Source organism: Lodderomyces elongisporus, chromosome 3 (assembly GCF_030384665.1).
Source record: "Lodderomyces elongisporus chromosome 3, complete sequence".
NCBI classification, from domain to species: domain Eukaryota; kingdom Fungi; phylum Ascomycota; class Pichiomycetes; order Serinales; family Debaryomycetaceae; genus Lodderomyces; species Lodderomyces elongisporus.
In genome coordinates this window covers 1,834,863-1,858,146 of record NC_083675.1, presented here as the reverse complement: position 1 = coordinate 1,858,146, position 23,284 = coordinate 1,834,863, and the positions used below count along the sequence as shown (strand labels likewise).

The 23,284-nt window shown below is 36.2% G+C and overlaps 5 protein-coding genes across 5 annotated transcripts; all 5 read left to right on the top strand. All coding sequences in view use genetic code 12, as the record gives it.

Moving 5' to 3' along the window:
- Positions 1–77: 77 nt before the first annotated feature.
- VPS41 (Vacuolar protein sorting-associated protein 41) lies at positions 78–3,329 on the top strand (the record flags this gene model as incomplete). Its single annotated transcript, XM_001525530.2, has 1 exon — positions 78–3,329. The coding sequence occupies one exon, from the start codon at positions 78–80 to the stop codon at positions 3,327–3,329; it is 3,252 nt and encodes a 1,083-aa protein (XP_001525580.2).
- Positions 3,330–11,645: 8,316 nt separating this feature from the next.
- On the top strand, positions 11,646–13,211 carry PVL30_002996 (uncharacterized protein; the record flags this gene model as incomplete). The annotated part of the gene is made up of 1 exon (XM_001525528.1): positions 11,646–13,211. One exon carries the CDS (start codon positions 11,646–11,648, stop codon positions 13,209–13,211), a length of 1,566 nt encoding a protein of 521 aa, XP_001525578.2.
- A 2,362-nt stretch (positions 13,212–15,573) lies between these two features.
- Positions 15,574–16,902, top strand: PVL30_002995 (uncharacterized protein; the record flags this gene model as incomplete). The annotated part of the gene is made up of 1 exon (XM_001525527.2): positions 15,574–16,902. One exon carries the CDS (start codon positions 15,574–15,576, stop codon positions 16,900–16,902), a length of 1,329 nt encoding a protein of 442 aa, XP_001525577.2.
- A 523-nt stretch (positions 16,903–17,425) lies between these two features.
- PVL30_002994 (uncharacterized protein) lies at positions 17,426–18,625 on the top strand (the record flags this gene model as incomplete). Its single annotated transcript, XM_001525526.1, has 1 exon — positions 17,426–18,625. The coding sequence occupies one exon, from the start codon at positions 17,426–17,428 to the stop codon at positions 18,623–18,625; it is 1,200 nt and encodes a 399-aa protein (XP_001525576.2).
- Positions 18,626–19,554: 929 nt separating this feature from the next.
- On the top strand, positions 19,555–19,776 carry PVL30_002993 (uncharacterized protein; the record flags this gene model as incomplete). Its single annotated transcript, XM_001525525.1, has 1 exon — positions 19,555–19,776. The coding sequence occupies one exon, from the start codon at positions 19,555–19,557 to the stop codon at positions 19,774–19,776; it is 222 nt and encodes a 73-aa protein (XP_001525575.1).
- Between the last annotated feature and the right edge of the window lie 3,508 nt (positions 19,777–23,284).

Sequence of the window (23,284 nt, the reverse complement as noted above, 5' to 3'; positions counted from 1 at the left end):
TTCTTTGGTTTATAAGTATTTAAAGAAACATAGGGTTAATTATAACTACAACAAACCACATAGCGCTACAATTCAAGATGACAAGTAGTGATAGAGATGAAAGCAATAATCACAATAATGATGTACCGGTAGCAGCTGGTCTAGAAAAGAATAAGCAGTTTGATATACTGCCGAGCAATTCGATTGATCAAGAACAAGGAAATATCAACATCACAACAGATTCTGGAACAACATTCAATGGCTCAAAAGAAGAATTACTAGATCAAAAAGGTGATGATACACAAAGCAAAATACCAGTAGAAAACAACCTGAATGATGATAACATTAACGAACTAATTTTCAATGCGGATAATGAATTAAGGGACCTGGATTTAACGAGTAAGAAAGATTCAGATGTAAGCAAATCAATAGACTCGATGAAGGAGTTGAAAAGAGAATCTAGATTAAAAAAAGATGGAGGTGACAAAAAAGAGAAAGGAGAAGAAGCTGATAGCAATAGCGAAGTTAATGAAGTGGAAAAAGACGAGGTTGACGAAGATGAAGAGGACAAAGATGATAATGAAGATGACGAAGATGACGAATATGAAGAAGATGAAGAAGACGAGGATGATGATGAAGATGATACAGAGCCTCCTAAACTAAAGTACTCGCGAATGACACAACTCCCTCCCAATTTCTTCACCAAAGACCCTGTCTCTGCTTCTACGTTTCTGGATGATTATTTCATTTTTGCTACGCACTCTGGAATAATCCACATTTGCAATGCAACAGATTTTAGTCCCATTCGAACATTTAAAGCCCACCGTGCCTCTGTGTTGAGTGTATACACCGATGGTACATATTTTGCCCTGGCATCGATGGATGGGACTGTTGTAATTGGCTCATTGGCCGATGCCGAAGATATTATTGCATACAATTTCAACCGTCCAGTTCATTTTGTAGTTTTATTAGAAAACTATGCTTCAAAGCGGTCATTCATATCTGGTGGAATGAGTGGTGAAATCATATTTTCGACTAAAGGATGGTTGGGTAAGAAAGCTGATTATGTATATTCCAAGGGGTCAGGTGGTCCCATTGTTGGGTTATACAAAGTTGGCGATGACTTGATTGTGTGGATGAATGATGATGGGATACATCTATTTCAAATCAGTACTAGAAAAATTATCAAAAAAGTAGAGAAACCGGAAGATGCACCGAGAGGTGATTTGTATTGGCCGAGAATGATATTGGAAGATCCTGATCGTTTGGTTGTTGCATGGGGAAATTATATTTGGTCATTAAAAATCTCGGTTAAGCCAAAAGATGATCTCGAAACTGGAGAAGGCTCTGTTTTACCGGTTTCTTCATCAGGAATGAGTCGAATATTACCATCTTCGGCATCTTTATCGTTCCGATCAGTTCATGAAAAGAAAATTGAAGTGGAACATATTTTCAAGTTGGAAGACCTCGTTTGTGGTATTGCAAGCTTTAAAGATGATTTATGGATGGTATTGATATATAAGCCGCCAACCATTGTTGAATCAAACAACGAGTCTACTCGTAAGAAATTTCATAACCCCGAAATTCAACTTATCAATTCTATGACTGGTGAAGTAGAGTTTGAACAAGAATTGGGGTTGAAAGATGTGACAAATTTGGGCTTGAATGATTTTAGATTGGGGTACCATGTGGAAACTATCCCAAAGTATTTTATTGTCAGTGCAAAGGAGGGTGTTATTGCCGAGGAGTTTCAATTAAATGATCGACTTGAGTGGTATTTGGAAAAGGAAAATTATTTCAAGGCATGGGAGTTGGGCCAGCATTTGGTGACTCCGCAAAAGAGACTTAGTTTTGGAATACAATATGTTGATTCGCTTGTGAGGGATGATGAGTGGATACGTGCTGCTGAGTTTTTAATTGAGCTTTTACCACCATTAAATCAAACAATATCAGTGGGAGATAACGAAAGTGGGGAATTAACTGTTGAAGGTAACTTACAAGAACTTGATCAGCAAGAGGACCAAGCTAATTCATCTTTGAATGGAAAAGAGGAGTTGAAAGAGTGGGTCGATAATTGGGAAACATGGTGTAGAATATTTATCAGTAGCAACCACGTTGAAGAGTTGACCCAGGTTATACCAGTAACTACATTAATTTCGAAGGATATATATGACGATATACTCAAGTATTGGATTGAGAATAGCAGTGATGGTTCGAAATTGAAAAGTTTGATTTCGGCTTGGAGTATAGATGTCTACAATGTTGAAAATATCCAAAAAATTTTGGAAGAAAAAGTTATTGAGAATAACACATCGTCCAGGCTGCTGTTGCTGTTGTTGTTGTTCGAGCCTTGCTTAATTGAATTGTATAACAAGACTAATCAGCAAGCGAGTGCCGTGCCATATTTGGTCAAGTTGAAAGATGAAAACATTATCATGTATTTGGACCAGAATCATCTACTTTTGAATTTTATTTCAGAGATTCCCAAGTTTATTGAGTTGCAAGTTGGTGGTGAGGATAATTTGCACAAGTTGCCGATTCAGCAGCTTCAAGATGAGCTTATGCAAACGATGGATATTTTGATTGAGCATAGAATGGAAATCTCACCGCATCAACTTGTTCCGTTATTTCGACAAGCTAACTTGGCGATTCTCAATTATTTCTACTTGTTTCGATTACAATCAGTTGATGTGACAATGGTGCAAGATTTTGGAAATGAGCTTGTTGAGCTATATGCCAATTTCAATCGATTGCAATTGCTTCCCTTTTTAACGCATAATGATAATTATGATGTTGATTTGGCAATTGAAACGTGTCAACTGCGAGAGTATTTTAGTGAGTTGGTTTATCTTTTGGGTAAGATTGGTGAGAATAAGAGGGCTATCAATTTGGTGATTCATAAGCTTGATGATGCTAAATTAGCGATTGAGTTTGCCACTAGGTTGAAAGATCAGGATACGTGGGATATTGTGATTGATGAGTCAATGACGAGGCCGCATTTTATTCGTCAGTTGATTGAGCTGAGTGATTTGGATGAGTCCATTAATCAATTTTATGATCCAATGACTATATTGAATAAATTGGATGTTGATAAGATGGGTGATATGAAGGATGAGAGTGAGCAGTTATTGAAGAGGTCGGTGATGGAGTATGATAGTAGACAGCAATTGAATCAGTTGATTAATCAGATTATATTGCGGATGATTCTGAATAAGTCGCAACAAGTTGCACAAGTGTTGAAGGATATGCTATTACGTGGTATTGCAGTGAATTTTGAGGATGAAACGGATTTAACAAAGAGACGAGAGTGGGAACAGATTGTACAACGATACGAAGCTATTGTATTGTAACCCATTAGTGGTACTTATTTTTTTTTTGATTTTTTGCCCTCAAGTCTAAGTTTAATCAAAAACCCATCCCAACTGGTGTCAAATTGGCTGATTGTCAAATATGCCTTTTCCAGCCCTCCCTTTTCAAATCTTTTTATCAATTGCATGTGAAAGAAAACGTGAGGTAAGGTATAATTGAGGAAGAAATAATAATAATTATAATAATAATACAATAGTAATAAAGAAAATAATATTCAAACTACGATTCCCATCTTGTTGAACAGAATTGTTGAACAGAATTGCTTCAAGATGTAAGAAGTACCTGGTTCGAGTATAAAATATAAAATTCTCTTCTAGTGTGGGTAATAAAAGAAACTATTACGTAAACTGAATCTTCATTCAATTAAAGAAAAGTGAGTGAATGAAATTTTTTTTTTTTTTTGGTTTTGTATATATAAATAAATATTTTTCACATGATTGCGTTATTTCAATTTTTGGTTTTGTCTTATTGTTTCTATTTGGTTGAACGGTTGGTTATTGTTTATCCTAGAGGCTTATTTGTGTTCTTTAATTTCGATTTCTCTCGTTATCTACAGCAAAAAAGATTAGAGACTAATTGGAAAAGGAAAGTATGGGTTGGTGGAATTGCAAAATCCAATGTTAGTTTTGTTACAAATAAGAAGATGGCAAAATATACCTAGCTATATAGTTAGCTATAGATATATATATATAGAGAGTAAGAGAGAGACTGTACTTTAACAAGTGTTTCCATTCCATTTCAAGTAGTCGTTTCGAAAACTCCTCATTTCCTGTGTACAGTACAATACAGCATAATACAATACACTATACTGTAAAGAACAGAACATTAAAGGTAAACTCCGATTGTCTATTACGTAATCATCTTACTTGTGTCTATGCACGTCATCTTTCTTCGGAGTTTGGATTTATAGTGCATGTGTATGTTGAAGTCAGAAGTGCAACCCAAAGGAAGGTCGATGGGTTGCCAAGAATTATTGAAGTCAGAAGTGCAACCCAAAGGAAGGTCGATGGGTTGCCAAGAGTAAGCCTTAATCACTTTGGTATACACACGACCAACACTGACCAATCAGAAGCTGAATGAGAAGATCGACAAGAGTTAATTAAGACAAGAGTCTAGTTGATGCTAATAAGACTAGTAAGATATAATAGGAAGGATTAACAGAACTAATGGGATTAATAGTATAGCAAGAAGAATATAAAAGGAGAAGGAATATCCCATTAGTTCTAGGAATTGAGAAATGTAAATTAGAGAATAAGTAGTCAACGATTTAGAATATACGAAAGACAACGATTTGTGTAACAAGAGACAACTTAATATGAATGCTAGGATTATTCAACTTCAACAGGTTATGAGCAACCCTGGTGCGCTTGCCAACTTCAACCAAGCTGACAAACTTTCAGGAGCTGAGAATTATTATGGATGGTTGATGGTTTTGTCAGTAAAGTTGAGGTCGTCGTCGACTGGTATATACCAATACTGCATGAATGGAGACATAGGTACTATTATTGAAGAAAATGAAGAGGATAAAATAAAGTTGGTTGATTCATTAAATAATTTACTTCGCACTATCTTAGATAGTAGTGTAACCGGGAATCCACTTATAACGGCCTGTGAATTCGAGGGGTCAGGAAGAGACTTATTTTTACAACTTCAAAAACTCTATGGTCAAGTGACTATACTTGGTGCTATTGATTTACTTTGTGAACAACATGAACTACCATGGAAGACAGCTGAAGGTAGTGTACTTGCAAACTGTATGTCTGCTTTCAATAAAATTCATCATCGTGTTTACCGTCATTTCACAAAAGATGCTTATTTCGTGTTACAACAGTTGGCTGCATTGAAATTGGCTGGTATCCCAGAAAACAAAATTAAGGATATTGTTGATGACTATAATCGAAAATATTCTGACAGTTTTGAAGAATTTACGATACAAAATGTTGAGCCCTTTATGGTAGCACATATTAAAGACACGGTAAAACCCAAGGAAATTACGGCAAATGCTTTTGTTGCTGAACGTGTGGTGAAGTGCTATAATTGTCAGAAACCAGGTCATATTTCTAGAAATTGTCCTGAATTTTCTCGCAAGTTTCCTTATAACAAACCTAAAAAGATGCCTTGGAAAGACAAAAGACCCGGGAAAAATATTGGATGGGTAGCTTTTCTTGGTATTAAAAAGGAGGTAAACAAATTCTATTTAGACAGTGGTGCTTCTCATCACCTTGTGTTTGACAAAAACATGTTCAAGTCATTAAGATATTATACAGATGAAATGCGAGGACTTGGTGGTTTCAAAGTTGACGTTCATGGTATAGGTACAGTGGAACTTCAGTTACAGAATGGAACGAAACTTACGTTGAGCAATGTGTTATATGCGCCAAAGGCTGGCGTGAATTTGGTGTCAATCTCCTGTGCCACGAATCAGGGAACGAGTTTAACGTTTGAAGGAACTAATGTGTATGATACCCATAGCGGAGATCTTTTTGCTAAGAAGGATTCAACAATGGAAGACCTCTATGAGATAAAGCTTAGAAGGAATGAGACCGGTGTCACATCCGGTGAGAGTGCAAACAAGGCACGAGGAAAAACGGCAATGGTCCAGATGGCGGTAAGTGCTGAGACTGCACTGGGTGCAAGCCACGCATTGGACATGAGGAAATGAAACGCACGTGGTGCGAACGTGAATAAGGAGGTAGGTAGGAAGGAACATGCACGAGGTGCATCAGTGAATAAGGAGGTAGGTAGGAAGGAACATGCACGAGGTGCATCAGTGAATAAGGAGGTAGGTAGGAAGGAACATGCACGAGGTGCATCAGTGAATACGGAGGTAGGTTGGAAGGAACATGCACGAGGTGCAGAAGTGAATACGGAGGTAGGTTGGAAGGATCATGCGGAAAAGAGAGGCCCTCAGATGAACGCATTATGGCACAAACGTCTAGGGCATCCCAGCACAGCGGTACTCAAGCGTCTTAATTACCAATTTAGAATTGTGAAAGATCTTGATGTTCGTGGCCAGGATGAGTTGTGTGAACCGTGTATGATTGGGAAAGGCGTCACTACTAAACCAAAATTCAGTACCTTTATACCAGTTCAGCCGCTCCAGCTCTTGCATGCGGATCTATGTGGCCCATTTGGCTATAGATCGATTGATGGCTCAAAGTATTTTTTGAGCATTGTGGATGGGTTCAGCCGGTTTGTTCATGTGAAGACACTTATAAACAAATCCGATGTTTCTAAGACTGTCATAGACTTTATTCGAGCTGCTGAAACGAGATTTCAGTCAACGGGCCGCATCTACAAGGTTGGTATGCTTCGTACGGACAATGGTGGAGAATTTGTCAATTATGAGTTAAAAGAATTTATGCGTGAAAAGGGAATTCAACATCAACTCACTGTCCCTCACCACTCTTATCAAAATGGGGTCGCGGAACGAATGCATCGTACCTTGCAGATGAAAACACGTACCTTGTTAGCTGACGCGCATATGCCGATACAGTTCTGGCCCGAAGCAGTTAAAACTGCTGCCTACTTGGTCAATCGCACGCCAACTCATGCCATTAATGATGAGATACCTTATACTAAGTGGTACGATGAGAGGCCTGGATTGCATCATTTACGGGTTTTTGGATGTATCTGTTATGCGGTTATTCCACAAGGTATACGTGACGGTAAGTTGGGACCCACCACGAGGAAGTGTGTGATGCTCGGTTATGATCCAGATCACAAGGCGTATCGGGTGTTTGATACCGAAAGGCGCATGGTAGTTGTGTCGAGTCAGGTGAAATTTGATGAATACAAGATGTATTATCAAACGGACAATGTCAGTCAGACTACGTGGGAGTATGTGACCTCTGCGAATAGTGCTGGTGGTATACAATTTGCGCCAATTCGTAGTGACTCCACGTTAGTTATAGGATCTAAGACAGATCAGATGCAAAATGAGCCCATAAATGATGATGAAGATGATGATGAAACTATTGAGGATCCGGCAACAGCGAGTTCTAAGGATATATCTGATGGTGAAATTCAGTCAACAGAGCTTGAAAATGTTGATAACATATTTGACGATTTCTCATTTGAAAATTCCAGAATGACACCTTCAAGATATAAACGTACTAGAAATTCGACGCCGATCCTACGTACTAACGACAAATATATAGGAGATCACAATTTACCACCCAGTTTATCTTCAGAGAGGGAAAATGCTATGGAACATCATCTGCGTGATAGAAGAATGGATATTTCGCGAATTGTTGATGACAACTCGAGTATGTCAGTGGATTCAGATGAAGAGAGGGACAACGATTTAGATGATGGCAGTGATGGTGAATCTAAACTGGTTGATCAACAGATAGCAAAGCTGAATGCAGTAAACTATGTTGCCAGTAGTTCTATTGCACCAGAAAATGAGAAAATGATAACGGAAGATGTCCCAAAGACTTTAAAACAAGCAATGAATTCGAAAGATGCTAATCGATGGAAGGAAGCCATTAATGAGGAATTGCGTGCACATGCAGAGAACCAGACGTTTAGCTTAGTACGATTACCAAAAGGAAGGAAAGCGATCACGTGTAGATGGGTCTTCACAATCAAAAAGGATGGACGGTTCAAAGCAAGGTTGGTAGCCAGAGGCTTCAGTCAAGTTAAAGGAATAGACTATGAGGAAACCTTTGCTCCGGTAATTAGGTATGAGTCATTAAGGATTATGATGGCGATTGCTGCTCAAAAGAAAATGGTTTTTACATCAGATGGATGTAACCACTGCTTTTCTTAATGCGACTTTGGATGAGGAAATTTATATGCAACAACCCGAAGGATATGAGATTTCAAAAGGTTCAGACTTGGTATGCAAATTAAACAAATCCCTATATGGTTTAAAGCAAGCTCCGTTAGCATGGAACCAACGAGTTGATAAAGTTTTGAGAAATTTAGGATTCATTAGAAACAGAGCGGAAAACTGTTTATATTTCAAGGAAGATGATCATTCAATGTTAATTGTTGCACTTTATGTTGATGATATTCTTATTGCAGGCACCACTGATGAGTCAGTCACATTATTGAAGAAAAATTTATTGAAGGAATTTAAAATGAAGGATCTTGGAAAGGTCAGTAAATTCTTAGGTTTAAATATTAAACAAAGTGGTGATTTCAAAATTGAACTTACTTTAAGGGACTATATTGAGACAATGGTGAAAGAATATAACATGAAAGAATGCAAACCTGAGAGGACACCATCAATGGTGAATCAAGATTTAACATTAGATGAAAAGAATCACAAGTTGCTAACAGACATATCAAACTACCGAAGTCTAGTTGGAAAATTGTTGTTTGCAGCAAACACAGTTCGATTTGATATATCGCATATAGTTGGTGTGCTATCTAGATACTTGAAAGAGCCAAAGGAACTTCACTGGAAAGCAGCAAAGAGGGTATTGAGATATTTGAAGGGCACTGAGAATTTTGGAATTACCTACCAATATGAGGAAGGATCAAAAGTAGAAGGATATTGTGATGCTGATTGGGCCAATGACAAATTGTCGAGAAAGTCAACCTCTGGATTGGTATTCAAATATGCTAATGGTCCAATTACTTGGAGATCCAAGAAACAGGCGACAATTGCGTTAAGTACGACGGAAGCTGAGTTTATGTCATTGTGTGATGGTGCAAAGGAAGCTGAATGGTTGAGGCAGGTTTTCAAAGATTTTCAGTTGGATATGACTAGTATTAAGTTGTATGAAGATAATCAAAGTGCTATTAAGCATGCTATACATCCTGTGTACCACCATCGAACTAAACACATTGATGTAAGACTCCACTTCATAAGAGAAAAGGTTGAAGAAGGATCCATATTAATTGAATACTTACCCACGAAACTTCAGATAGCGGATATGTTCACTAAAGTATTACCAAAACCACAATTTGAGAAGTTAAGGGCAAGGTGTGTAGGAGAGAAAGAAGATTAAGTGATTTAGGCTTAAGAGAGGGTGTTGAAGTCAGAAGTGCAACCCAAAGGAAGGTCGATGGGTTGCCAAAATTATTGAAGTCAGAAGTGCAACCCAAAGGAAGGTCGATGGGTTGCCAAGAGTAAGCCTTAATCACTTTGGTATACACACGACCAACACTGACCAATCAGAAGCTGAATGAGAAGATCGACAAGAGTTAATTAAGACAAGAGTCTAGTTGATGCTAATAAGACTAGTAAGATATAATAGGAAGGATTAACAGAACTAATGGGATTAATAGTATAGCAAGAAGAATATAAAAGGAGAAGGAATATCCCATTAGTTCTAGGAATTGAGAAATGTAAATTAGAGAATAAGTAGTCAACGATTTAGAATATACGAAAGACAACGATTTGTGTAACAAGAGACAACTTAATATGAATGCTAGGATTATTCAACTTCAACAGTGTATAGTGGAGAGAAAAAGAGGGGGGGGGGAGCGAGAAGAGGAAGGGAAAGATGCTATTGGCAATGGTGACAATCTTTCTTCTTCCCCCCCCTAAAGCTTTATGAAATCTCTACTTAGATGGCGTTGTCTTATTTTATGTGTTTGTGTAAAGTTGTTTCTATGTGCAGTACTAGATATGGGGTAATGTTTCAAAAATTATAATACAAAAAAAAAGGGCTTTTTTTAAAAAAAAAAGGTTTAAAAGATTTTTATTTTTTGACATGTGAAAAATTTGACAACAAACAACAACGAACAACAACAAACAAACAACAAACAAATTTGAAGTTCAAAAGATTAAAAGAAGGAACAAAATATGGGGGATGATGGGGATAGAAAAGTACACGATTAAACTCCAACGTTTTGTTTCCTTTCATCTTTACCTTATAAAATTGTGTCAATCAAGATTAAGCAACTAAGATATTATTATTATTTATTTTTTTCTTTCTCGCAAATGAGAGCTCCATGTGAATAGTGGCAATAGACGATAAGAAGATGGAAACTATATTAGTACACGAAACATCACATGTTGGAATGAAGTATATACAAGTAATTGAGTTTACTACTGGACTTTACATTTGCATTGTGAATGTGGTATAGTTTGAAGCATCTATCAACACTTCCCTTTTTTTTCTTTTTCTTTTTTTTTCCTATCCATTTAATGATTCTTTATCAATCTTTTACTATATCCCTTAGTAGTTTGTAGACAGTGTTTGTTTTGTAATAAACATGCAAGTAATGAGCCTTTGATTTCACCTTGAGCAATTCGATTCCCTGAATACTTCTTTGCTATACTTTTTCATATTTTTTTTGTTTACATGATTATAGTGTAAGATTTTTTACTAAATAAAATAAGAGTAAAAGAAAAGTATACAATTGGTAGCAATGGTAAGATGTCTGATTGCACATGTAGATCTTTCTTGCGGGGTATTTTTTTTTGCTTTTCTTTTGCTTTTTTTTTTGCTTTCTCTTTTCGGGGTTTTGTGTAACTCAAAAAATTAAGCTTTTGCTTTCTATTTCTCTAACTCTTTCTTTGCTCCTTTTCTAGCTTTGTGTAATCTGCAGAAGTAATACTTCAACTGCTGTTTTATTTTTTTTTTATGACTGTAAATTTTGTGCAAGTTGCGGAGTTGTCGTCCATATGGAATATTATGGAGTGAACAGATTCTATCTATTCAGTTATTGTATCTAAATTGTTGCTTCATTGGGATGGAGGGGGTACGAAACTTAGAGCTTATAAAGATGCTACCAGATGTTATACAAAGGGGTTTGTTAACTGAAATTTCTGTACAATGTTAAAGAATAAAACAACAAGCAACATATTTTTTTTAGCATTCCCTTGCATAATATACAAAACAGACAATCACCCTTTCTTTGTTGTTACTAATACAACCAATATAACTTATGTAACCAATGTAAACAATGTACATTATGCTTCTCCCCCTTCTCCCCCTCATTTCAACTCTCTATACCCTTATACCGCAACATCAAAAGAAGATTGGTATTAAGAAACTTGCAGAATAAAATTTCACATTCAGATTTTAAAACATTTACAACTTGGAAACACTAGACTTTTAAATTGTTGTTTGTCTATATATATATAACAGCATACCATTCCCTTTTTTTTTTCTTTCTTACAGTTTTAATTCTATCAAGTTTCTTTTATCTAATTCGTCTATTTGCTTTACTTAAATATTACTGATTAACCAGATACTCATATACAATACCCATTTGATATATTCTTTTAATCAACATATACACACCCACAAACACAAACACACTCCGAAACATAAATATATCTCTCGATAAACATAGATATCTACACACCCTTTTTTTTTATTTCATTGACTATGGCAATATCTTTGGAAACCCTACCACTGGCTATTGTCCAACACTTGTTTACTTGGTACGGAGCCATAACCCTCCTAATTACCACTTACTTTACAGGGCTCTACATTAGACGTGAAATCTTTAGAAGACAACGAGGATGTATGGAACCATTTGTCTACCCTGAAGGTGGTCCATTGGGTATCAAACTAGGCTATGACTTGCAAGACAAGAAGAAAAAAGGTGAGATTGTTGACTTTATGTGCAAATTATACCACAAGTTTGATCGTGTCAAGACATTCTCAGCTTACTTGTTTGGTGTAAGAGTCGTTGTTGGAGTCGAACCTGAAAACTTGAAGGCTGTATTGGCAACTCAGTTTAACGACTTTGGCTTGGGTACCAGACACGCACACTTTAAACCATTGTTGGGCAATGGGGTATTCACCTTGGATGGCGAAGGATGGAAAGAAAGTAGACAAATGTTGAGACCACAATTTGCAAGAGACCAAATTGCTCATGTGCAAGCATTGGAACCACACATTCAAATATTGGCTAAACATATTAGGGCAAGTAAAGGAAAATCATTTGACATTCAAGAATTATTCTTTAGATTTACCGTTGACACTTCAACCGAATTTTTATTTGGCGAGTCAGTACACTCGCTTTACGATGCTTCTATTGGATTGGAATGTGACCCCGAAGTTGCTGGCTTTGCTGAAGCATTCAATGAGACACAAAAGGATTTGGCAGTAAGAACATACCTCCAAGTATTGTACTTTCTCTACAATCCACCATCATTTTGGAAAAATACAAAGGTTGTCCACAAGTTTGCCAAACGTTTTGTTAATAAAGCATTGAACTTGAGCAAAGACGAATTGGAAGAACACTGCAAACACCACTATACTTTTCTTTACGAATTGGCAAAGCACACAAGAGACCCAAAAGTTTTGCAAGACCAATTATTAAACATTATGGTTGCGGGAAGAGACACTACTGCCGGTCTTTTATCATTCACCTTTTTTGAACTCGCACGTAACCCCGAGGTTTGGCAAAAATTGAAGGATGAAATTTACCAACACTTTGGATCGGGTGAAGATGCAGATGTCTCAAAGATTACTTTTGAAACTTTGAAACAATGCACATACCTCAAATGGGTGCTCAATGAAATATTGCGTCTTTACCCATCAGTGCCAATCAACTTTCGCACTGCTTTAAAAGACACTACTTTACCCACAGGCGGTGGTCCCGATGGAACTGCACCAGTATTTATTGGCAAGGGAACAACTTTTGCTTATTCCGTTTACTTGCTACACAGAATAGAAGAGTATTATGGCAAGGATGCAAATGAGTTTAGACCCGAAAGATGGGCTGACCTAAAGCAATTGGGATGGGCTTATTTACCATTCAATGGTGGACCCAGAATCTGTTTGGGCCAACAATTTGCCTTGACAGAAGCTAGCTACACTATTTGTAGACTAGCACAAATGTTTCCCAACTTGGCTAGCAACTATGACCAGCCTGACCCATGTAAGAAATTGATTCACTTGACAATGAGTCTTATGGATGGCGCGTGGATTGAAATGAGCTAATGATGAATATATGTGCCAAATAAATGCCAAAAAAGAGAGAATATCTGTTTGCAAAAAAAAAAAAAAAAAGAAAAAAAAAGAAGAAAACAAGAAAAACAAAGATTCAGATTTATTTTTTTTATGTTTTTGCTTTGATTTGATTCGACTTGAATTTGTTTTTCTTTAAATATATATATATATATTTCTTACCTTGTTTCCTTTTTGATTCTTTTTTTCATATTATATACTGTGATTGTAAAAATTTAGATCTGATTTGTTTGTGTATATTTTTTTAAGTAAACTTATATATATGTTGTGCAACTTGTTTCAGACTCTATAATTACGTATGATCCCCAATTTTTTTGTTATTGAGAAAAGTGAAAACAAAAGACCGGTTGATAACTTTTACACTGAAAATAGATAAAATGAATTGTTTTGGTTTTACAATTAAGGAAAAAGAGTCAGGAAAAAAGAAGAAAGGGAAAGAACATGGTTGCTTTCCTTTTTTGATAAGTTGTATACGTTTGTGGTGAGCAATGTTGATATACGATTGTACAACAGTATTACCAATGACTTGACTAACTGAATATATTTTTATTCTAACAATATTATCACAGTACAATCTTGTTTGAGAAACCACTAAGCCGCTATTGTATTCCATCATTATACACTCTAGAGAGACTGTTTGTTTCCATGTTCAATTTTTTACAGTTTCTCAACGAAAGGGGAAAAATGATGAAAGATAAGAATAAAAAAATTTATCACATTCACATTGGAAATGCAATATTTTATTTTTTATAAACATATACCCATGGGGGATGTTACTTTCTAGCATCAATTGCAACAATAGAAATACATTTTTACAACTTTGACAAACAAGAGAGAAATAGAAACCGTAAGGAAGAGGAAACAAAAATAAAAAAGCGGAATCTGTTTGAGGGGTAATTCCCTGTTTTTTTTGCTCCTCCCCCTCCAACACCCACCATTTACCCTTTCTTTTTCTACCCCTCCCCCTCCCACCTCCGTCTCCTTTCCACAGAGAAATCAGACACAGGAGTCAGCCAAAAAATTGTGACACAGAAATGTAACACATATGTTTCTGTTTTTAATCAGCTTTTTTTACGTTCGCAAAGCTTTTTGTGACACACGGTTTTATAATTGTTCGGAGTTATAATTAGTTTGTACTACTCCGATGTGAGCAAACATTTTTACTTTTTTCCTACTTTTTATTTTAAAAAAAAAAATTTCCACTTTCAAAAAACCAATCCATCCTTTCTCTATAACCAACTAACCAATTTTTTAAATATGTTATAGTCTCATCTTTTACTTATTTCCATTAGATTTGATTTTAATCTTCTTTCTTCATTATATTTGTTTTCTTTTTTTTGGGGCGAGGGGGTTGGGGTTATATATTGCTCAGACAATGTTACAAACTGAGTACTTTTACTAATTCTAATAGAGCAATAAACTAAGTACTTTTAAACTAACTATGATTTTATCAAACATCCTTATAGTAACTTTTAACTTGACAGAAGGAGAAACCATAGGCTAGTAGCAAACCCTTCACCCACTTTTCTTCCCCCTCCCCTCTTTCTTCGAAAAAAAAAAAGAATTATTCACATTCACATTTAAAAGTTTAATGAACAAATTTCTCTACGAATATCGACATTGAATTAAGCTTTGATAATTCTCCCCTCAAACACAGCATGGAGATGACATTTCTTAAAACTCGGTATACGCACATACGCACATCCGCACATTTTTTTTTCTTTTATTTTCTTTGTCTCTATTCTAAAAATCACTATATCGAAAATTTACTCTTTTCTACCCCTTCATGTTTACTCTAGTTTGCTTGCCAATTAATCAACATAGCAGCTTACTATATTTATACGTATATATATATATATATATATATGTCTCTTTAGTTTATTATAAATACTTCTTACATTATCCAATTCAAGTTCCGCTACTTCTTTTTTTACTCTTCAATACTCCGAATCATTAACTCTTTGTCAATTCTTGCACTCTTTATATTTTTTGTCTGAATTTGATATTATTTTCATATTTATATATATATATATAGATATACTTTGTTGCTATTGAGGCGTTCATTAAGTATTATACTGCAAAGATGATGGAAACAATCATCTCCAATACTGGCCACGCTTTGCAACCGCCTTACTCTTCTCACACTATATGGTTCGGCATTCTCTTCATTATTTTTGGAACATACTTCATATGTATCTTTATCAAACGAGAGATCTTTCGCAGAGCACATCATTGCAAAGAACCCATTATTTTTCCCGAAGGTGGGCCATTGGGTCTTCGCCTTGGATATTTGCTCCAACGTCTCAAAACAACTGGTGAGTTGGTCGACTTTCCAATGGTGTTGTACGAGAAGTTTGGTCGTCGCACTACATTCTCAGCTTACTTGTTTGGAGTACGTGTTGTTGCTAGTGTTAATCCAGAAAACTTGAAGGCTGTATTGGCAACTCAGTTTAATGACTTTGGCTTGGGTACCCGACACGCACACTTTAAACCATTGTTGGGCAATGGTGTATTCACCTTGGATGGCGAAGGATGGAAAGAAAGTAGACAAATGTTGAGACCACAATTTGCAAGAGAACAAGTGGCTCATGTGCAAACTATTGAGCCGCATTTACAAACCTTGGCCAAGCACATTAAAACTCATAATGGTGGCACTTTTGATATACAAGAGTTGTTTTATAAATTGACAGTTGATACTTCAACCGAGTTTTTATTTGGCGAGTCGGTACATTCTCTTTACGATGCTTCTATTGGATTGGAATGTGACCCCGAAGTTGCTGGCTTTGCTGAAGCATTCAATGAGACACAAAAGGCTTTAGCGGTAAGGACATACCTTCAAGTATTGTACTTTCTCTACAATCCTCCATCCTTTAAAAGAAACACCAAGATTGTCCACAAATTCGCCAAACGATTTGTCAATAGAGCACTTTGTTTAACCCCTAAAGAGTTGGAAGAACACTGCAAACACAACTATACATTTCTTTATCAGTTGGCTAAGCATACACGTGATCCCCAAGTCTTGCAAGACCAATTGCTAAACATTATGGTTGCCGGAAGAGACACTACTGCCGGTCTTTTATCATTCACCATTTTTGAACTAGCACGTCATCAAAATGTGTGGGAAAAATTGAAAAAGGAAATTTACCAACACTTTGGATCGGGTGAAGATGCACTAGTAAACAAAATCACATTTGAAACTTTGAAACAATGCACATACCTTAAATGGGTGCTCAATGAAATATTGCGTCTTTACCCATCAGTGCCAATTAATTTCCGAGTAGCTACAAAGGATACGACATTGCCTACAGGCGGTGGCCTTGATGAGAAATCACCAGTGTTTATCGGCAAGGGAACAACTTTTGCTTATTCTCCATACTTGTTACATAGAATGCCCATGCACTATGGGGAAGATGCCACTGTGTTTAGACCAGAAAGATGGGCTGACTTGAAACAATTGGGATGGGCATATTTGCCATTCAATGGTGGACCCAGAATCTGTTTGGGCCAACAATTTGCATTGACAGAAGCAAGCTACACCATTTGTAGACTAGCACAGATGTTTCCCGATTTAAAAAGTATGGACGATTCCCCTGATCCATGTAAGAAATTAATTCACTTGACTATGAGCCACATGGATGGTGTTTGGATACAAATGAGTGAGTAAATTGTTTTTTAATTATGTGAGGTTGAAATTTTTTGCTTTTTTGCTTTTTTGCTTTCTTGCTTTTTTGCTTTTTTGCTTTTACGTTTATATGTTATTCTTTATAGTATTTTTATATTACAAATTGAAGAAGGAAAAAAAAATCAGAGAGATAACCAAATTAAGCTGGTGGGGGTGTTGCAACCCAAAAAAAAAACCTCCTTAAGCGGTATTAGTTCTTATAAATCTTGGAATCAAATAATGCATAACCAAAAAAAAAACAAAAGACTTCATTCTATTCTCAGTTTTCCCCAGACTCATTTCCCAACCTTCCCTTTATCGTAATTTGTATCTACTTGAATAACTAACAAACAACGGTGATTGATTTTACTCAGACCTCAAGAAAAAAGTCAAAATCCTTGAAAAAGCTTTTTGCCTATATCTTATACCCCCCCCCCCCCGCCACTTCCATTTTCAATCCCGATTTTCTTCTTTGACGATAAACTTTTGGGCTCATTTGAAAAAAAATACATAATCATCTTTTAGAATGCTGGCATTTACAAGGGAATGTGATCACCATATTATAACCTCATTTGAAACCATCAACTTTCGACTGGGCAATAAGAGTTTTGTCTTTGACCCAATAAAAGAAGCAAATAGCAACAAAATAAATGAAGCGCGTAAAACTTGTGAAGGAAGTTATGATCACGAAACTGTAATATTGGAATTGATTGATTGTTACCTTGAGTCATCTCCAGCAGGTACAGTGAATGAAAACAAAATGTTTAACGGTGCTTGTCCGTCTGCCACTAAAATAGATATTACAAAGAGTTTGAATATCCTAAAGAAAACGGATTTTAAGGAGAATGATCAAATCAAACTGGCAACGGGATTAATGAAGCCCATCACGTTAGATACCCAAAGAACAAAAAATTCACACTTTTTCCAAAGCCTTAATGAGAAAAAGACTTGTGGAGGTTCGTTATTAGATCCGTTGTCGCATCCTCCTCCTCTAAACTTTAATGATAAAGAACAAGAACTGTTTCATGGCCCCAATAGTTCAAGTTCAGCAAAAGTTGAAAGTGGTAAAGTTAAAAAGGAATTGAAACACGAAATTGAAGAATGCCTACGTTCAACATGCTTCCCTCCATCTTCTTCATTCACTTCGTCCCCCTCATCATTATCATCCAATATTTCAACAACATCAAGATTTAATAAACACTATTACAAATCCAAGTTGTCCAACATCAACATCAAATTTCGCAACTCAACCACAATCTCTAATTTCTTTTCGCCATTTTCACCTTCAGAATCTACCGCCACACGTCACTCTTTCACCAGCAAAGTTGATGAGAACAATATATCAGAATTATTACATGTTTCTGCTACAAACACATACATCAACAAGATATGTAGCGCAATTCCAATCTCTAAAGATCTCGCAAGTTGTGAAAAATTGGCACAAACAGCAGCAACCTTGCCAATACCGCAAACAGGGAATAACAAAAGAGTGAGAATTGCAGAACAAAAAAACCAATACATATATCCAAGCGCTAACTTTACCATACTTAATGAAAGAAGAAACAAAACAGTTGGTGAAAAATATAATGTCAATAACAGAGTTCATGAGGGACATCCTCAAAGTAGTCTAGGCGAAGGACAAAAACCATTGGATACCTCTAGACTATTTAAAATAGGCATAAAACCGAAAAGGAGGTTTCACTTGCTCAAAATTGAAGACAAATGAATTGGTAAGGTTTGTCGTTGATGGAGTGGCTTAAAAAAAATAAGAAAGAAAAAAAGAAATATAAAAAGTGTTGGAGTCAAGTTTGACTTTTGGTAATACACCTGATGCTACTGATCATGGCAGTGCTGGATTTCTCCTGTCTAATTATCCAAGCTATTTACATAAAAAACTTTTTGCTCAAGAATTATGCGAACTTTTACAAATGTAATGTAAACCCCATACTTTTTTATTTATTTCTCCTACTTTCTACATTATCACATTAGCTTTGGAATATGTGTTTCATTACTCTAAGTCCTTGGAAGATGAAAACATATGTTGATGAGAATTAGATACTCTAGAGAGTAACAAGCTCTTAATATATTCATATCCTTACAGAATTCATAATACTAACTTTGCAAAAAAAAAAAAAAAAAGAAAAGAAAAGAAAAAAGCCATTACTCTATAGCGCACGTGATACTGTATAACGACTAAGCAGAAAGCAAAAAAAAAAAAAAAAAAAATGACACCAAGAAAGAGTGCGATTACTTGAATTTATGTTAATCTTTCGATAGAAGCCTATATCATCTGTTCCTTTTAATTTATCAAATCTGTTCTACGTACAAAACAAAGAACGACTCAACATTTCAAGCTCATCATGGGATTCATACACAGATTTATTCATAGTATTAATCGAACACAATTAGAAACCGCGAAAGTATGTTTGACTTTGAGACAAAATAATCAAGTTGGAGAATGAAGCTCCTTACAAAAGGTTTATATTATCATAGATCATCTTCTTTTAACCAGAGGCTTTTTGATTAGAAGTTAAAGAGGAATGACCTAAAATAAATATGGAGAAATTATAAAAAAAAAAAATCGATACTAACATTGCTTTGCTTTTTTTTTTTTTTCAATAGTTTGGTTTTTACTTGCTTTCCCCCATTTGTATTATGTACTATGTTGGTTTAAACACGGATGAGAAATTCAACCTTCCGGGTTTCTGGCCGGATCCAACAACGTTAAATCAAATTCCTAAGGAGCCACACGAGATTCAGGCAGAAGTGGCACGTATAAGAAAAGCCAGATTGGAAAAACGTGCAAGGTTAGAGGCAAAAGCTAGAGAGTTGGGTATCACGGAGGATGATGTTGAGGAAGATGCTCCAACGACATAATGCACAAAAGTTTGGAATCTTTGGAGATATGGAAGAGCATGAATGAAAATATAGGGGTTATTATCATGTAAATACACACACACACACATATATATATATATATATATACAAAATTGTTGATGAATTTTAAAATGCTTAGAATAAATACCAGACAGGTTATTGCTTAGCTCGATTTCTAATTACTCTTGAGTTGTAGGTGAGGTCATCAATAGTAGATTGGGATATGTTGATTGCTTTCAAGTCGGAGTAGTTGAGAATCTTTGCAATGCAATTAATTATATCAGCATCCATGCTTTGAACTTGTTGATGTTGTTGCTGCTGCTGCTGCTGCTGCTGCTGCTGCTGCTGTTGTTGTTGCTCTTGTTGTGGAGGTGCTGATGGCAGAGAAAACGCAGAAAAGCTTGATTGGTTAAACAATTGTGGTTTGGGTACTACTTGAGAAAGCAGTTGGAGTGTTGGGGTCAGAAAACTGAAACTGGTGTTTGTGGTTATATTTGAAATTGGCGGAGAGTTATGATTACTGAGGTTGTTGAAATTATCCGTGTTATGGTGGATGTTGTGGCTAGCAACATTATTCATATTTGGCTGTTTTAATTTCACACCGTTTTCAATTGGCGCTAGTTTGTGCTTGTTAAAATTGTTGTTAGTGCCAGTACTGCCGTTGGTGCCAGATTCAACCAATGCTCTATTAAAGAGTATGCTGCTAGCTTGATTTAATTCCAGATCAATTATATTCCAAGAGGGCGTAGTAGTAATTGACTGCGACATGTTATTAATGGCATCAGCCATTTCAATGTCCTCTTCATCGAGACCCTCAACTCCATTGGTTCCACTCACAGTTAAGCTTTCACCTCCAACATCTTCGTACTCTGGATCTCTAGACTCCAGTAAACAACTGCCTATGATTTCTTCTATTGAAGCATAACTTAAAGTAACCTTACCTCGTTCATTAACTAATCCTATAAGCTCATCAATCTCCCATGGAATCACAACGTTTAAGTAGGACATTTGCTCCTCCAAGTTTCTCTTACTCGCATTTTCATCAAAAACGACTAAAAGGTTTCTTTCCATGTGGTCAACGATTTGATTTGCCATTTCTCGGTGTACAAGACAGGGCCATTGGTTATGTTTTAGTTGAAGCAAATGCGTACGTCGCCACGAATGAAATATCCGAGCTGGTGAAACCATAAGCCAAGATTTAGTGACCCATTCAATAACCTTGACTAATGGGATATGATAATCGTGCTCGGATAAAACTTCTAATGCCGAAGATGTAGTAGTAGTAGTAGTAGTACCATTTGCAGTGGTGGGAGTAGGCGTGGGAGTAAGATTTGCAATAGAGGCAATGTGGCCACTAGCATTGTTTGTATACGAGGGTAAGAATGCAGATCCCGGGCCTCGTTGTATTCGCCTATTATCATTCTTTTTCGAAATACTCCTTTGCAAATTTATCAATGCGGCATATTGTTGACTACGATAGAAAATCTTAAATTCCTCGATAATGCCAAAATTCATTGGCAAATAATCAAACTTGACTCCACTATACGCCGTGTTGTATGGGTTCTTGTGGCTTGTCTCATTCTTGAGGTATATGAGTTTGATATGCTGAAATTTCACGTTTATGATACGATGGCTTGAACAATCATCCAAAATGACCAAAAGCTGTCGGTTGGGAGTTTGGTTATGTATCTTGTGATCGAGTGTTATTAAATAATTTTGAAACATTTGCGACGTGATCCATTTATATGTATTTGACTTGTAGATGACATTGTAGTTTTCGGTAATTTTGTTCATAAGCTGTTGTTGCGGTATTTGTTGATAATTGATGTTTTGTAGATTAGCCAATGAGCTTTGAGACACATCAAACTTGTCATACTTGCCCACAATCAAAGGCGTCAACTTTTCCAGTCCATCAATATTGCACCCGAGCAAAATGGTAAGGGAGTCTTCATTTGATGGCTGTTGCTGATGATTCTGTGGCAAGCCCTTATCAATCGAACTTACGTCAAAGATTTGATCCAACGGAAGCGAATAGAACAATTGAAATTCATCAACAACAAATACGTCTTTAGGGGAGTACTCACCATTTGCAATTAGATTGTTCAAGTACTGTTTTAGTTCAATTTTTTCATCCAATTTCCATACCTTGTTCAAAGGGTACCCAAAATTTCTTCTCTTCTCATCCTTGTCATCGGTATCTCCTGTGATATTAACATTCAACTTTTTGATAAAATGCGAGCACCACTTTTGACTAAATATTCCGTTGCCTGACTTGACACTTGCTGGTAATCTTGTCCAAATGTTATTTGCAGTCAGCTGCACTATGGGAATAGTGACTGGAATGTTTTCCCAAATCAATTGTGTGATCCATTCCGCCAAGATCTTGCGTAAAATCGGGTTAGTTTGTTTTCTTCGTCGCACTAGTTTGAAGTCACCCTCTCGTGAGGCAATTATATCATTCTTTGATGATAAAATTCGCGAGATTGTGGTTTGCGAAGGTGGTTTCAGAGACCCATACTCTTTCATTGCCCATAATGCAAGATCAAATTGGGTCATTTGTGGATTCGCTTCTGCCTTGAGACAAATGTCAATCTTTTGCTTAATGGTGTACCCCATTGTCAAGTATCAAGTTTCACTGTAGCCCAATATATATATATCTATATACATATATATATATAAGAGATGTAGAATATGAAATTTCAAGGTTGTGACGACTCGCGTGAGGTCTGAAACTGTGGCAAAGGTGATGTTTGGAAGGTTTGAATTACTTGTGATGAAAAATATGCGTTGTAGAGGGTCAGATCAGGGTATTACTTTTATGTCTTTTTCTGAAACCAAGAATAATATATGTATATATTTTTTTTTTCATTCTCTCTTCTTACCAGGTATGCGCTTACACAGACATTGGTTGGATAAACAATAAGAGGACCAAAGTCTGTGTATGTGAGTATGTGTGTGTACGAGCGAATAGAGAGGAAAAAAAAATGCTATATGTGAGAGTTGAAAAATAAAAAAAAAATGATAAAGACGAAGGAGTCGTGTACACGAAGAGAGAAGAGAAAAGTAGTAAGGTGCAATATACTTGAACAGTCTCCAATCAGCAAGCTTTTCAAGACACGCGTGTTCTTTCACTTTGATCTGGCTAATGAGAAAGTACGAAGTTTGCCAAACCACAAACCGAAATCAAATAAATAAAACTGTAGATTGTATTCAAAAAGCATTTTGGTCGAATGTGTAGAAAGAAAGAAAGAAAGAAAGAAAGAGGATTTAATGGATATTGAATAGACCCTCATAAACATAGCGTAAACGAGTATTTATAACATCTCTAACGAATGCAAAAAAGAAAAAAAAAATACAGTATGGAACTTGGATTTAAAACAAGATACTGACTGAGAATTTCGTTTTCCGGCGGATGTTCTGACTCTTCCATAAACCCAGCTGTACTGAGGTGCCGTTAAAGAACATTACATTTTAAGATGTATTGGGGCTCCCACTTGTGCTCGATACA